The sequence below is a fragment of the Podarcis gaigeae genome (assembly GCF_964106915.1).
Source record: "Podarcis gaigeae genome assembly, chromosome: 5".
In the NCBI taxonomy this organism is placed as follows: Eukaryota; Metazoa; Chordata; class Lepidosauria; order Squamata; family Lacertidae; genus Podarcis; species Podarcis gaigeae.
In genome coordinates, this window is record NC_139681.1 from 30,697,892 (window position 1) to 30,714,198 (window position 16,307).

Sequence of the window (16,307 nt, forward strand, 5' to 3'; positions counted from 1 at the left end):
TAGGTACTTAAGGTTTAGGAATTCTTACAAGATTTAGAGAAGGGAACTAAAATAAAACGATTGACATGTGTGGGCCAAATGAGTGCTTCTGGGAAATAATGGAAATTACAAACAATATCAAGACCAATACATATTGTCAAGGTCTGGCTTTATTCCTCAGTTCTTGTAGCAGTCTAACTGGTACAGATTTCAAGGTGCTACATCTAGAATGGCTTTGTGATTCCCTTGGGTAAAATAAAACCCTGCAAGGCATGTTTTGCATCTTGGTATGTGATATGATGTGATCACTCACCTTGTGAATATCTCATATGGTATTATTCTAGGCACGGGGGTGTGGTCTCACAACATTCCACTGGTACATTAAAGAGATCCAGCATGGTGTAGCTCAGGTGGCCTTCTCCAGAAACTCGTAACACACGGGAGTCTGGCACCCACAAACTCCTTATAGTATCATAGAATGTTAGAACTGTAGAGTTGGAAGGGACCACGAAGACTCATCTATTCTCCACCCCCATCATTCAGTCCAGACACTGAGATCCACCTCTGAGGGCCTTTTGGCGGTTCCCTCATAGTGAGAAGTGAGGTTACAGGGAAGTAGACAGAGGGCCTTCTCAGTAGTGGCACCTGCCCTGTGGAACGCCCTCCCATCAGATGTCAAGGAAATAAGCAGCTATCCTATTTTTAAAAGACATCTGAAGGCAGCCCTGTTTAGGGGAGTTTTTAATATTTAATGCTGTATTGTTTTTAACACTCGATTGGGAGCCGCCCAGAGTGGCTTGGGAAACTCAGCCAGATGGGCGGGGTATAAATTATTATTATTATTATTATTATTATTATTATTATTATTATTACGCCCTGCAATGCAGGAATCTTTTGCCCAGCGTGGGACTCGAACCTACAACCCTGAGATTAAGAGTCTCTTGCTGTACCAACCGAGCACGATAAGGACATATTTAACTAAGAAACTGAAAGACGCAACCCATTTATAAGGCATTTATAAGGCACCTTTTTGTGTAAAACCTTTAGGTTTCTCCAGAAAGAGAAACAATTGTGTTAGCTTGCCTACTGAAAGTTTTAAATTTTGATAGGCCAGTGGTCCCGGCCAGCCCACAAGGAGCATGTGTGCCAACGTCATAGAATCATAGAGTACAACTCTATGGAAGGGACCCTGAGGATCATCTAGTCCAGCCCCCTGTGATGCAGGAATATGCAGCTGTCCCGTACGGGGGTTGAACTTGCAACCTTGGCGTTACCAGCTCTGCTGTGGGAAACAGTTTGATTGTGACCGACGAGCCATTCCTAGTGCATGGGTTGCTGCTGTGGAGAGCAGGTCTGGTGGTATTAGCCCTCCACATGTTGATCTGTGAGATTATTAAATTATTACATTTATATTCCACCTTTCCTCTAAAGAACTGAAAGTGGGATACATAGCTTCCCACCCCCGACCCTGTCTTCCTTTTATCCTCAGAACAACTCTGTGAGGTAGGTTAGGCTGAGAGACTGCGACTCTCTCAAGGCCGCACAAGGAGTTTCATGGCTGAGTAGGGATTGGACGAAGTGTTGTAGTTCAGTGGTGAAGCTGGCTCGTAGGCATTTAAGGCATTAAGCTCTTCCCACACCATTTATCTGTGTAATATCTTCATTTTCGTTTTGTTGATGCACTGTCTCGACTGTGGGAAAGGTGGGTGTCCATGCAAAATGGCTGCTTCTTCTACAAACTTGTTCTTATACTTAGAAATTTGATCTAACATCACACAAGGAGGATGTTACAAGCTCAAGGATGTTGTATCCTTCAGTGCTTGTTAAACTACATTTTTAAAGCCTGTTTGATTTCTAAATTATTTGAATTTGTCAAAGGCAAAGTTTATCATTTTTGGATTATTTGTCAGGGGAATGCTAGGGAAGAATGTTGCAGGGCGTGTTTCAGAAATGGCTGTAGATAATAATAGAATCACAGCACAGGAAGGCCATCTAATTAATCCCCTTCTGAGCTCACCCATTCCCCATAGCTCCTAGAGTTGATTACTGTATAGACATCCCAGACCAAAGCAGAAATGAGATGACACAGGACAAAATGGTTATAGAGGACTTGAGCAAGGAAGCTGAGTCTGAGCTTTGGTTTAAAAACACCTCGATACAGAGCAGCATCCTGTTCATTTGGAACTTCAAGAATACACAGCACTTCTGAGTGTTTTGCATTATCTCATAGATTTTTACAACAGCCCCGTGCGGTAGGCCAGTGTTGTTGTCCTTATTGCAGGTGGGGGCCAAAGTAGGAAGATGGTAGCTTGCCTGGAACTGCTTGGTGAATGTGAGTTCTTAAAACTGGAGAACTTCTCAGTTCATATTTAGGCAGCCTAGTCCATTCAGGGTGGTTGCTGTGTAGAACAGCTATATGTGTGTTTACTCAGAAGTAAATTTCAAGGTGTTCAGTGGACTTACCCCAGGAGACATATGCTTGAGATTGCAAGCGCAGAATTCCAGCACTACTTCTCCTTTCCCCTAGTAAAGGTAAAGGTAAAGGGACCCCTGACCATTAGGTCCAGTCGTGGCCGACTCTGGGGTTGCGGCGCTCATCTCGCTTTATTGGCCGAGGGAGCCGGCGTACACCTTCCGGGTCATGTGGCCAGCATGACTAAGCCGCTTCTGGCGGACCAGAGCAGCGCACGGAAACGCTGTTTACCTTCCCGCCAGAGCGGAGCCTATTTATCTACTTGCACTTTGATGTCCTTTTGAACTGCTAGGTTGGCAGGAGCAGGGACCGAGCAACGGGAGCTCACCTTGTCGCGGGGATTCGAACCGCCGACCTGATCAGCAAGTCCTAGGCTCTGTGGTTTAACCCACAGCGCCACCCGCGTCCCCTTTCCCCTAGTGCTTTTGTGCAATTTCTGCTTTGTGGGTGAACCTTTTCAAATTGGGGGACTTGTCCCTTTTTGGGAACTGAAAAAGCTTGATTCCATGTGAATTTATGATGCCAAAAGTTGTAGTTGGCTGCTTATGCTTGCTCTGCTGTATCCACCCAGATGCAACTTGCCTAGTGTTAGATTTCTCCTTGCATTCAGGATGCTTAACATCACATGACAGAGACACAGTTGGTAACATTATACCCTTCAAGCTGTCAGGAATCCTCACGCATAGAAGCTGCCAAAGTATTGCTTTATCTGGCCTGTGGTATCTGAGTCTAGGGGTAAGTCCAGGGATGTTGTTTTGTCAAAATAAGGAAGGAAAATAGAGAGTTAGCTTCTGTAATTTTATCCTCAAAACATTTAGTTAACTGTGGCTTCTTAGTCAGTCTGAACTGGGGGTTGTGGTTCATGCTAGCAATGGTCAGCTTCAAAATAAGCCAACTCCAAACTATGGGTTATGATGCTGGCTTGTTTCAACTAAGCAGAGTTAGTGCTAAGTTATGACTTCTGGTTCAGTTAGTGAAAGTGGACATAAAACCTTCTGGAGTTGTTTTCCTAGTCATGCAGGGTGTGGAAGGAGCACACGAGCCCAAGTTTTGCTGTAGCTTGTGTACATCCATGTGTTGCTCCTGTCAACTTAGCAGTTCGAAAGCACACCAGTGCAAGTAGACAAATAGGTACCACTGTAGTGGGAAGGTAAATGGCGTTTCCATGCATTCTGGCACTCGTCACGGTCCTCTGTGTGCCAGTAGCAGTTTAATCATGCTTTCCACATGACCCAGAAAGCTGTCTGTGGACAAACGCCAGCTCCCTTGACCTGAAGCGAGATGAGCGTCGCACCCCATAGTCGCCTTTGACTGGATTTAATTGTCCAGGGGTCCTTTACATTTGCCTTACATCCATGTGTGAATGTGCTTGGGCCTTAATGACTAGAAGCCAGAGCAAAGATGAAAAGCCTGTGCAGCTTTTGTGTGTGTTTGTGCTGGAGAGAGCTAGGGCAACAACCTGTCTTCTGTGTCCCATTCTAAAAGCCCAGATCCCAATCTCCTAATGCCTGGGTGAGTCTGAAACAGTAGCAAGGATATTTCTCTCTTTATGTCAGGTTGCAAATAGTCCTTGTATGTCTTTTGCAGGACATGCCTGATTTGATTTGATTTGAGTATTGTGGCACAAGCCTTGGCTAAACCCGTGGATATGATTGAGGTGCACATTTGGATTCCAGCTGCTATATATTATCCTTGGGAGGTTACCTGCTTTTATGTGATATTAGGACACTGCAATCAGTGCATTGTAAAAGTCCTTAGAGTGCTAATGTACGGAGTGGTTTCTTGTAATGATCAGTAATTTGCCTGAAAACTCTTCTAATCTGTTCTTGAGTAGCTTTCCAATTTTCTTCTATAAAGTTTTATAGCACTAGGAGTAGGTGGTTAGAAGGAGTAAAGAAAGATTATCTTTTATCATGTTGGAAGGATGTCATTGTGACCATGTCAGGCCTTTGGTAATAAAACATGGCTGCACTTTTAGTAGAATATTGCCCCCCCACCGGTAACTTCTATTTGTTTGCTTTACAACTCTTGCTGAATGTAATATTTAGTAAGATCATAATGTGTGTATTGCATGCAAGGCAATAACAAACCACATCCTTTCGAGTTTGTTGGAATGTTTCATGATGGCAAATGTTGAGGATTGGGGACATGAACTTTGCAGGGGTTGCCTATGGGCACATTTGCATATCAGATAAACTGTTGTTGGTAGTATATATACACCACAATAGAATGCTTCTTTCAACTCTTAATTCCAACAAGTGGAGGTGACCCTGTGGGTGCCAGGAAAGGCCTTGTGGGTGCATAGACACTCATGGGCACTGTGTTGGTGACCCCTGATATACAGCTACAGAGTCTGGGACTGATGGTCATGTGTACTGCAGAAAGCAGTAGGAGGCCATGAGCCTTGGTTTATTAGGATTATGCTGTGTTTTATCATATCAGAAGATTAAGCTGTACCTCATATCACATCAAAAGGGACAGTTGTGGAAAGTTATGCTTTAGGCAGAGTGGTTTTCCATCTCCAAAAATGTTTATTGACATGGGGAGACTAGAAGTTGCTTGCAATGCAGATTAAACAGCCATAACAGTTTCTGCACTTTCTAAAGATGCTGCAAAATTTAAAATGTAAAAAATGTTTCCCTTTTTGAGGACCATAGGAAGCTGCCACATCCTAGATCAAACCATTGGTCCATCTGGCAACTCTTCAGGTTTTAAGATTGAGAATGTTTCTCCTCTTTACTTCTCAAATGGAAGCAAATGGAATGCATATCCTCATTTTTTAAATGGTTTCATTGGCTCCTTGTCTACTTCCGAGCACAATTCAAGGGGCTGCCGTTAATCTTTTAAAGCCCTAAATAACTTAGGACTCAAATATATCAAGGACCGGCTTCTCTCATATAAGCCCGCCTATGCATTTAGATCCATTTCCAAAGCACTATTAAGGTAAGATGGGGAATATGCAGGAGAAATGATTTTGAGGAGATATAAAAGGTATTTGCAGAATTTGCCCTGTTAAAACAGAAAGGGGCCAAACCATCACAAGAGGTGTTGAAATTTTGGGAGGTTGGATAGTTACAATGGAATGGTGCAATACAATACAAATGGAATGCACATTTTTATTTATTTATTATTATTACTTTGTCAAAAAGAAAAAAAAGGAAAGATCCATTTCCAGAGCTATTCTTGGAGTCCCTTCCCTCCTCCATTGGATGAATGATAGGTGGGGGCGGGGGGACTAAGCAATAGTGCATTTTGGGATCTTTGTTTGTAGTTTTGTGGTTGTGAGCATGTCTGTCCACACACATGTAGGGCAGTTCCCAGAGTGGGTTGGGATGAAGCTTTGGGGGATGCTGTGTTGGTCACACCATTTGAGGACCACCTGCGCTCCTTTGGATCAAGGCCATGGATAGCTTTTGCTAGAGCAGAATACAGTGGTACCGCAGGTTGAGTACTTAATTTGTTCCGGAGGTCCGCTCATAACCTGAAACTGTTCTTAACCTGAAGCACCACTTTAGCTAATGGGGCCTCCTGCTGCCGCCGTGCCGCCAGAGCACAATTTCTGTTCTCATCCTGAAGCAAAGTTCTTAACCCGAGGTACTCTTTCTGGGTTAGCGGAGTCTGTAACCTGAAGCGTCTGTAACCTGAATAGTATGTAACCCGAGGTACCACTGTAGTGAAGAGGCTGGGCATAGCAGAAAGGAATCTGAACAAGCTGTCTGTGCTTCAGGCAGGAGAGCCTGTGCCTGTCGCAGAACATTCTTTTCCAAAACTTGAAACGGAACCCATGACTTCTCCATTTGCAGCTCTGCTGCTTGTCGCAAATAGCATTTAGTAATACCCACTTGGAGAGCCCTGTCTCTCATCGCCTTCAGCAGCTGAGCTGCACAGAATGTCACAATCTACTGCTCTATTGGTAGTTACTAGAGTATATCCCCAACTGTGACCCACTAGAAATCAACCCATTGTTGCGTTAGCAGAAGCCAGCACAAAGACCCTAGCTAGCACAATGGGGTTTTCTCCTCCCTCCCCTGCATGCCCCCTGTGTCTCTCCCAGATCCACTCTGGAGGGTCAGCAGAACCCCGAGGACAGTGTATTTTCCCTATGCATTTCCCCCTGTGTTATATTTTCCCTAATCTAATGCATTTTTCTATGTTGTTTTCACAAATGCGTGTATTTTATGCAAACCTTAGCCATGTGTATGCATTTTTGTACACATAACTTGGCTGGAGAACATGATTTCAAAATTTGGAGAAGCATGAATTTCAGAAGATGGCTATATTTTGGTTCACCTGTTGTGTTGGAAAGTGTAGACTAGATAGGTTCACCTTTTAATGCTAACTGAATCAAATGCTAAGTGGGCTTTTAAATAGAGAAGGACAAGAGGATGATGATAACGTTGATGACAAAATAATTTCTTTGTGCACAATTTCTGCCTATTGCTTTCTGGGCTCCATTCAAGGTGCTGGTTCACTGAGCCCTAAGAGACTTGGAGTCATTCTATCTCAGTAATGGCTTCCATCCCTGTGTTTCATCATGACCTTTAAGATCAGCTGGAAACACCTCTTAACCTTGCCATTTATGCACCACCAGGGCCACAAATACTTTTTGGTTGCTGCCTCTCGACTCGAGAATTGTCTTCCACGGAGGCCGAAGCCTAGGGGTCTTTTGGAAGCAGTGTAAGACCTTTTAATTGGCTTTTGGTGCCAGGGATAGGGTTGGGGGCAGGGAAAGATGGTGGTTAATTATTTTGTAATTGGGAGCTTTGCAGCTAAAATATTGTTACCTGCCCTAAGCACTTGGGATGGAGCCAGCTGGAAATCAAATGACACAAATGAAGAATGTAGTTAAGTTAACACAAAACGGTGCAAGGTCTGAACGTTGTGTGCTTTTCGCTTATGTCCCCTCCAGATCGATAAATATCTGTACGCCATGCGGCTCTCTGATGAAACTCTGCTGGATATTATGGGACGCTTCAGGAGAGAGATGCAGAATGGACTTTCCAGGGACTTTAACCCAACAGCCTCAGTAAAGATGCTTCCTACATTTGTAAGGTCTATTCCTGATGGCACAGGTAAGGATTATGTGCAGTTGTGCTTCTTTAACAAACAGTTTTCTGAAACAAAACCAGAACAATCTCTTGTTACTATTACGTGCACAATGAGAGCCATTAGCTACACATGTATGCATAAAGTGGTCCAAGTATGTAAAACTAAAAGAAACTCTCAGCAATGTTTGTACCAAAGAGAAACAGTGTTTTTAAAAAGAAACAAACCTCAGCCTGTTTCCCTGTGGCCAGTAGCTTTGGCTCCTGTTGTCTTGGGGTCAGGGTGTGTTGCTTGTACAAACTTAAGAAGAAGACAGTGTGTTTGAAACCCAAATCAAACAAGTTGCAGTCTATGCTCAATACCTAGACACAGTGGCTGCATTCAGATATAACACAGGCCCTTCCTTCTTTGGTGCTGCCCTGAAGAGGTAAGAAGCTTCTGCTTCTGCCTTTGACTAAACACAGTTTAGTTAGCTATCCAAACCCTAAACTGTGGTTAATCTTAAATTCAGTTTCTGAAAAGCGTAGGACAAAGAATCCCTGTATGCCCCCAGCTGCCAAAAGATTCAATACATATGCAGCATAAAGTATTCAGTCAAATATTAAGCAGGTTTGCATAATAGTGTAAAACTGATTATACAAGTTACAGTTTTTAAGTGTCTTGTTGACTTGGATGTGAGTGTGCAGACAGGGTGTTAATTTGCAACATATCCCAGGGTGGATGTTTCTGAAGTGCTGCATTTGTATGAAGTGTATTCCATCGTTCAATTACTCTAGGGGAAAAAGGCCATCTGTTCTAGTGTGTGTTTTTCCTTTTTCCTTTTTTTAAAAAAAGCTAATGGGGCTCAGTCTAAACTAGCGATGGACTACAGTGATAAAAGTCTGTTTGCACATTTTGCTTAATGCTCAGTACTTGTACAGAACAGTGATATTTAATTGGTTTTATCGACAGAATGGTTTAAAAATCACATTAGCTTCAAAATGATACCGGTCCTGGATATTATGTTGCCCTAAGTCACTGAGATTATATATATATTTAATGAAAAATGGAGTGCAGAGCTGCTTGCTAAATAAATAAAATTATAATACACAATTTGGAGAGCTTTGCTGCAAACAGAGTATCATGGGTCCTGGTAATGATGCACAATGGAGCATAATCAAAGAGCCATGGCGGTGCACGGATTCTGGGATGCAGCTCCCAGATCTCATGCTTCTTCCTCGGCAGCCCTGAAAGTATTGCCTCTTGGATGCTTGTGTAGTTTGTTCTGCTATTTAGAAATGTGTTTTCCCAAACTGACAGATTTGGGTCTCCCTATTTTGGTGGCAAACAAGACGAGTCAATTTGTATACCCAATACGATTTGCATAACTTCGGGCAAAAACACTGCTGTAACATCAGCTTGCAAGAGACTCAGAGTTGCCCTAAGAATAGCAAACTGATTTACCTCCTGGCCTAATTTCAATTCTTCATTGATTTCTTACCCACATGAGTGGACAGGCCCAAAGAGAGGCAGGTGAGAGTAAGGAATTTGTTGCCATTTTTGCTGAGATGAGAACATTGTTGGAAGGAAACCTTCTTTGGAAAGAGTAATAGAACACCTAAAAAGGGAAAATCCATGCTTGACATTTTACGTGGGTGTGATGTTAGTGCTGAAGACAGAAACAAGGCTGCTTTAGTGGGAAGTTACAGCTGTGTTGCAAGATTGTTGGGTGGGTATGATGTCCAAGGCTTATTTGTATGGGCGAAATTGATTGTGTCCAGGTGGCCAAGAATGCGTTGGTGGTGATAAAGTAAGAATGATGTGAAACTGAAAGTGAATGGTAAGCCAGCCAGTGTCATAAATGATCCAACATTGTATTTTGCTTATTACCCTTCCTGCTTTTTGCCACTTTTAAAGCTTAATGAAAATTCAGAAATCAATGAAGAATTGAAATTAGGCCAGGAAGTAAATCAGTTTGCTATTCTGAGGGCAACTTGGAGTCTCTTGTAGGCTGATGCAGAGCCTGTTTTGAGGGTTTGAACATCCTTTTAAAATAGAGTAGAGGGTGTATGTGAGTGTGTGTATTTGCATCTGCATCCAGGTACCTGAACTTCAGTGTTTGCCTGTGCTCTGTTTACACACACTGGGTTTTTCTTTAATCTCATTCCATAGGTTGTTTTAATTGGTAATCTTAGTCTCCAAACAAATAAAGGATTGTGGTCTTTGCTTGTCTGATTAGATAGGAAGAGGCTAATCACTTGGGTTGATCAGATATATTTGCAGTGTTAAAAGGTGAATGCTGATAGTTTAACTTTCAGTACCCAATGCGTTATTTTATGTAATAGATGGCAAAGATTCATTGTGCACCCAGAGTGATTTGATGCTTAGGTGTTGATGTTCTGTTTCATCCAAAACAGAGAAAGGAGATTTCATTGCCCTGGATCTTGGTGGATCTTACTTTCGTATTTTGCGAGTGAAAGTGTCTCATGAGAAAAAGCAGACGGTGCAAATGGAAACGGAGATTTATAACACTCCCGAGGATATTATGCATGGCAGTGGAACACGGGTAAGATTGCTTCCTAGGAATGTTCTTGCAATATATGAGGGTTATAAAACATTTTTTGAAAAAGCTTCCACATGGTATTGTTTGGATTTTCTGATAGTCTTGAAGGATAAAATAAAAACTACTACCTTGTAATTTGAATTTTTAAAGGAAGTAAAAGACTTACCTTCAAAATCATTTGGTGGAAAGTTAGGATGCATATTTTTGAGGCCAACTTCTCTGTTGAGAATAATGCAGAATACTAGGTTTTTTTTAATATTAGGAAACTGGATTCTTGTGATAATTTCTTCTAGTTTATTCATTGCAAACCAATGTTTCCTATACAATGATGACTTGTTGAATTGGAAGGCAGCATAGGCATGAAAATGATGACCCAGTTGTGAGCTAAAATATGTATTGCTGTTTTTTTTGTTTATTTGTACACTTATTATACCCCTCTAACTTTGTGACCCAAGATTCATAATACAGCAGTTCAGCTACAGTCACAAACAACTTGCTGTTATCTTTCTTTCTCTTGCCCTTGCATATGCAAATTGGTCCAAGTATACATTTTGCAGCCAGCAACTCAGGCTGTAGAAGCTACATGGATGGTTGGTGAGACCAAGAAAGGCTGGAGGAGTTTCTCCTATTTCCCCCAGCAAAAGCTCCTGTGTAAGTTACAGGTATTGGAATCTGCTGTCACCAATGCTGCCATTTTTTAAAAAGCCTACTTTACCCAATCCATTGCCATTTATTTATCTTGCTTCCCCTAGGATGAGCCTTAATGCCTGGTTTCCTGTATGCTGGCAGCATGGCCGTTAAGCCTGAATGTCAGTAATTTGGCCGGTTAGGCAGAGGCACTCTGGGAATCTTCTTGCTGTTGCAGAAATTCCCACTTTGAGCCAGTAGATTCCAGGCTCGCCTGTGCTGTTCTTGCTATTTGGCTCTTGAAAACATCTGCGCAGTCACTTCAGCATGTGAAAGTGGCTCTCCTAAATGTCCCAAATGGTCTTGTTGGTCATTACTGAATGAGAGAGGTCGGCATCAGTCAAACAGTAGTCAAAGAACCAAATTTCTTCTGTTTTATGTTTTGGGGAAAGTCTGTTGCGTTCCTGCGGTCGACACCTTATTCTGCCTGTGGTTCAATAACGATGACAGTGCAAATACTCTTTCATAGTTATTTAAAATGTATTTGTATGTTTTTCAGGATCCTTCCAATATCCCAGCTCCATGACATTTCAGTTTCTTAGGCACTAGAATCAATTTTTTTTAATGAACCAGTATCGAAATGCTAAGGTGCCAGGGATGGGGGCAAACCTTACATAATTTTGTCAGGTGTTTGGATTTCTGATGGCATGTTAAGTATCTTGTTATTGGACTCCAACTCCCATGAGCCCCAGCCAGCATATCAAATGGCTAGGGATGCTGGGAGTTGTAGTCCAGCAGCATCTGAAGAGCTTAGGAACTTCCTCTGGCTTAAAAAGATAACACAAGCTGCTGTTTCCACCGCAACAAGTAAAATAAAGAGTAGAGGTTGGGCCCTAAAGCTGCACTGCTCTTGTCACTATTTACTGGCAGCTTGGTGATTTGAGCCCTACGCCTCTTCCTAGAAGGGATCCCGAGGGTCATCTTGCCCACCCCCCTGCAGTGCAGGAAGGGATGCATTGGCCTGTTCAGTTTTGGAACACGCATGTTGTTGCCAGGCTGTAAAAGTCAAATGGATGCCAACAACAGCTTTAAGGCTCACCAAGCTTTAGGCTTGCCCCCAAAAGATTTTGGAGATAAATGATAGGGCATTTTCTGTGACTTTGCAAGGAAGATAAATGGGGAGGATAAAATGTAAAAGCAAATGGCTTTATGTTAAAAACAAAACAAAACATGGAAGATTTTGGGATTTTACTTGAAGTAAAGGCTCAAGCATCAGAGGAGCCAATTCTCTTGTTCTGTATCTAGTCGAATTTGTGCTGTGCCACCATTTCCAGGTTCCCCATTGCAGCACTTGTCACACCTGTTCCATGGCATGGAAAGAGCTGCAGCACTGAAACTGTAATTGGAGCTCAAGAGTTCTGCATCGTTTGCCTGCATAGTGCTACGTAAAAAAATAAAAATAAAAAGCTCTACATAAATTAAATATGAAACCAGTTCCAGGCATATGCTTTTAAAGAATGGGAGAAGACATTTTCGCTCTGCATGGAATCGGCATTCTGGTTATGATTCATCAATGCATTTAGGAGCTGCCAATTGAAAATGCTTGCTTGGGATAGTTCAGCTGGAGAAGGAGGACTGAGTGGAAGAGGCAAATCGTGACTAGCCCCAAACGGAAAGTTATTTTCCAGTGTTGCAAACATTTCGTTCCAGAAAGCAATGGGCTATATTCAGATTTGCCACTCAACTGATGGTAAAATGTCCATCAGTGGAATCGGGAAGGTGATTTTTCTTTAAAGTTAGCTGAATGACACCATTGAATACAACTCAGTAGGTCTGTGACACCCGCAGTTCTGTAACTTTTAAAAGCAATTGTTTAAAAAGGGGCAGTTGGGTGTTGGGCTCCTCGGGGGGTGGGGAATTAAGGAGGAAGATTCTTCTAGCATTACAAAATCACCCCAGATTTAAATCAGGAATATTTGATTTAGCTCATTATTTTTATTTGTGGTGTATGAGTGTTGTTTAGCCTTGTAAATAATAATATACTTGCTTGTAGAGGTTTTTAACCTGCCAAATGGGCATTTCTACTCTAAACCCAGTTGCTAAACTGTGACATGAAATGCATTGGATAATGTCTGTTGAGAGTGCCAGTCTAAACTTTATTACCCAGTGCAGAGGTAATATTTCTAATTTTGTAACTATGGTTAGGAGATCAGAAATGTGCTGCAGGCTCATGTTTCGTCCTTCCCTCTCCCTGCATGAGTTCCTCCCTGCCTTCCCTTTTCAGAGTTGACCATGGTTAGTATAATGTGTAGCAAACCACGGTTAATTCAAACCAGATTGTGTTGTAACCACAACTAAAGTTAACACTAAGGCCATCAAAAGAGCACTTCTGGATCAGGTCAGTGGCCCATCTGGTCCAGTGTCCTGTCTTCACAGTGGCCAACCAGAAGCCTATGGGGAACCCGCAAGAGACTTGAACCCAACCGTGCTCTTCCCACTTGTTTTCCCCAGTAACTGCCATTGAGAGGAATACTGACTCTGACAGTGGAGGCAGAACATGCACATCGTAGCTATCAGGGTGTTTCACAGAGTTAAAATGACAAAGAATTGGGGAAAGAGAGCTTTATGGAACAGGCTATTGGGTTTTTTATTATTATTATGGCATAAGCCATAACTGTCAGGATGCTTTCGACAGCTTCTGGCTGATTGCTCAGGAAAGCAGAGAGACAGAGAAAACACAGGCTTTATAGTCCTTTTTATTATGATTCCAGATGCCAAGGCAAGTCAGCCAAGCACCTTTCAGTTTCTAACATTGCTCCAAGTGAAGCTCCACGTCTCTCCCTCCTCCGTACTTCCCTATTCATCAGACTCCTGCCCTCTTCTACAGTGGCTGTTAAGGGTCCCCCGCCTTTGAGCCCTTTGCTCTGCTATTCTCAGTGAACACCTGGTTTTAGGGCACAGGACGGGTTCTGGGAGACTCTCCAGCGACAGCATATCAGTCAGCTGCTGCTCGGGCCCTGTCTGCTCAGTACTACCTAGCTCTTCATCTCTCATTATTTCTCAACTTCTTCCCTCTTCTTCCTCTGGGGTGTGCCCTGTGTCAAACCAGTCCTGTAGATCTATGCTATCTGCCCTTTCCTCCTCTGGGATGCTCCTGGGGAGGTGGTCTCCACCACTCCTCTTCATCTGCCCAGTCCCTGACAATAACCTAGCAGTGACTAGAAGATCAGGAAGATGTATGCCTTCCTAGTGTGACAACATTTTCCGTACCATGGATTTCACTCTGACCTGCTTCTAAGGAAGTGTGTTTACGGTTGCAGTGACAACCAGTGAGAGTTGTTTGCAGAGAAGTCTGCTGAGCATTATGGCTTCAACGGAGGATTCTGGCCCCATGTATGAAATGCATACCAAAGGACCGGATTCAACAGTGTAGTCCTGCCAGAGGATGCTCGCACAAGGTGTTCTGCCGGTGCAGCAGGGCTTCTCTCCGCTCCCCTTGCACACCCTGAAATTGGCCTGGGGAGGTTCAGGAAACCCCCAGAACCTCCCCAAGTGGGAGGAGAGAGCAGATCATTCCTTCAAGCAAGCATAAAATGCTTGCCCTGACTGAGTGATCTGCTTAACACTACATTGAATTCCACCCGAAAGCCTTACTTTTCAAATGTTCCAGTTTTATAGGACTGCCACCAAAATAGTATTTATTGGTATGGGATCACCTAATAATTTTTCCAGTAGTGGCTATGGGGATGAAGCTGCAATTATTATTTTTATCAGGCTTTTAAAATGTTGTCTTATTGTCCTTCCTTTATCCTCAGCTTTTTGACCACGTTGCTGAATGTTTAGGCGATTTCATGGAGAAGCAGGAAATCAAGAACAAGAAGTTGCCTGTTGGGTTCACATTTTCTTTTCCATGCAGGCAAACCAAGTTAGATGAGGTAAGAATGCAGGCGGCATCTGTGTTGCATCTGAAATTGCTTTTAGATATGTAATTGTCTGAATCTGTTTTTATATACGTAACGGTTTTAAATTGTTTTCATGTATACACTTGTTTTATATATATGTTTTTACGGTATTGTGGAATGGCTTTGGGATGCTTCATGGGAAGCGATCCATAAATACACAAATAACACTGCACAACTTTATTACTGTGCAGAAGAAACATAGGAACCTGCCTTACCCAAAAGCAGACTGCTAGACCATTTAGCTCAGTACTCTGTCTATGCTGACTGGAAGCAGTGCTCCACGGATTCAACTTCCACAGCCCCACCTGGAGGTGGCAGAGTTTGAAGCAGGGACTTCTGGCAGGCAGAAAGAACATGTGCTGTGAATCTTCCCCAGCTAGATGGTACTAAAGTGCCCTTTAGCTGATATGACTTGGTTCGACTGAACGTGCTTGGAACATTGTTCTTGTTGCAATATTGTGTGTGAAAACTGTTGGAAGACACTTGAATTAGAACTTCATCTCTCCCAGCACGTGGCCAGGAAGCATGCAGTGTTTTTGGATTTTGGAAGTATGGACCTGTTTAATGTTACGAAGAAGACCACTGAGAGCCCCATATAAATGGAAGAATTTAGCATGTGAACTGTATATGCATACTGTTAAGCATGATTCCCTGATCATGGTACCTCCAAAATGGAGATGTATAATGGTAGCAAGGGTGGGTAATGGAGTATGTGAGTAGATTTGTTCACCTGTATCATGTCCTCCATGAGAACGTGAGCAAATTGATGCGTAGGAAATTCAGCAGTGTCACCACATATGAAAACTGATCTTCAACTCATTTCCCCCCCATGACACTGAAAAAGTGAGTCTTGACTCAGAGAAACACTGGGCCTAATATCTTTAAGCCATTATTTTATTTTTATTTGATTTGATTTTTCATTTCATTAGGGTGTTCTAATAACCTGGACAAAACGTTTCAAAGCAAGTGGTGTCGAGGGAGCCGATGTAGTGAAGTTGCTAAACAAAGCCATCAAGAAGCGTGGGGTAAGATTATCTTTTTATATACATATATAGCTAGCATTGATACATGAACTTGGTTGATAATGGAACATCTTTTGTTACTTGCAGATGTCAGGAATTGTGTCAGTCTTTTTCAGTGTCATTGTAGAATGATTAGATGGTCGCTAATTTCACATTGCTTTTAACTCCTAGTAAAAGTATTGAGCCAAGAAGATGTTCAGACTAAGAAACCAATTTCTTGGGGAGGGGGCTATATAGCATTTCTTGTTCTAGATAATATTATATACCAAACAAACTTCCTTAGACTTAACAGCCTTAGATTCAAACAATCCTCTCTTAATATCACAGTGAAGTTTTATGCATGTTAACTTGGAAGTTCGTCCAGCTGAATCCCCCATTGAATGGGACTTGCAGCCAAGTCAATGGACCTAGAAAAGAAACCTAAGATAGTTTCAAGTAGTGGAAAGTTCTGTGTATGTAGCTGCATTTGACATGGATAGGATAGGTCTTTCAGTGGTCCAGAAGTCAATGAGTCTTTTTTTTTGGCTGATGGAGTTTTTGAGAAGAAAAGGATCTTGAGACCCTGGGTTAGTAGTAATAAGGGGACAAAATATGAAACCACGAACAGCCAGCAGACCTAAAGAATGTGCCCAGTAAATAACATTTACTGAGATTCT

At 42.5% G+C, this 16,307-nt stretch overlaps 1 protein-coding gene across 2 annotated transcripts in view; it reads left to right on the plus strand.

The window, feature by feature from the left end:
* The window catches only part of HK1 (hexokinase 1), a 51,239-nt gene that overhangs the window by 17,848 nt on the left and 17,084 nt on the right, over positions 1–16,307 (plus strand). For both annotated transcript variants that reach the window (XM_083740594.1, XM_083740593.1), the window contains exons 2-5: positions 7,362–7,524; positions 9,895–10,043; positions 14,483–14,602; positions 15,559–15,654. In XM_083740594.1, coding sequence (XP_083596720.1) covers positions 7,362–7,524; positions 9,895–10,043; positions 14,483–14,602; positions 15,559–15,654 — 528 coding nt within the window. The remainder of the gene's footprint in view (positions 1–7,361; positions 7,525–9,894; positions 10,044–14,482; positions 14,603–15,558; positions 15,655–16,307) is intronic.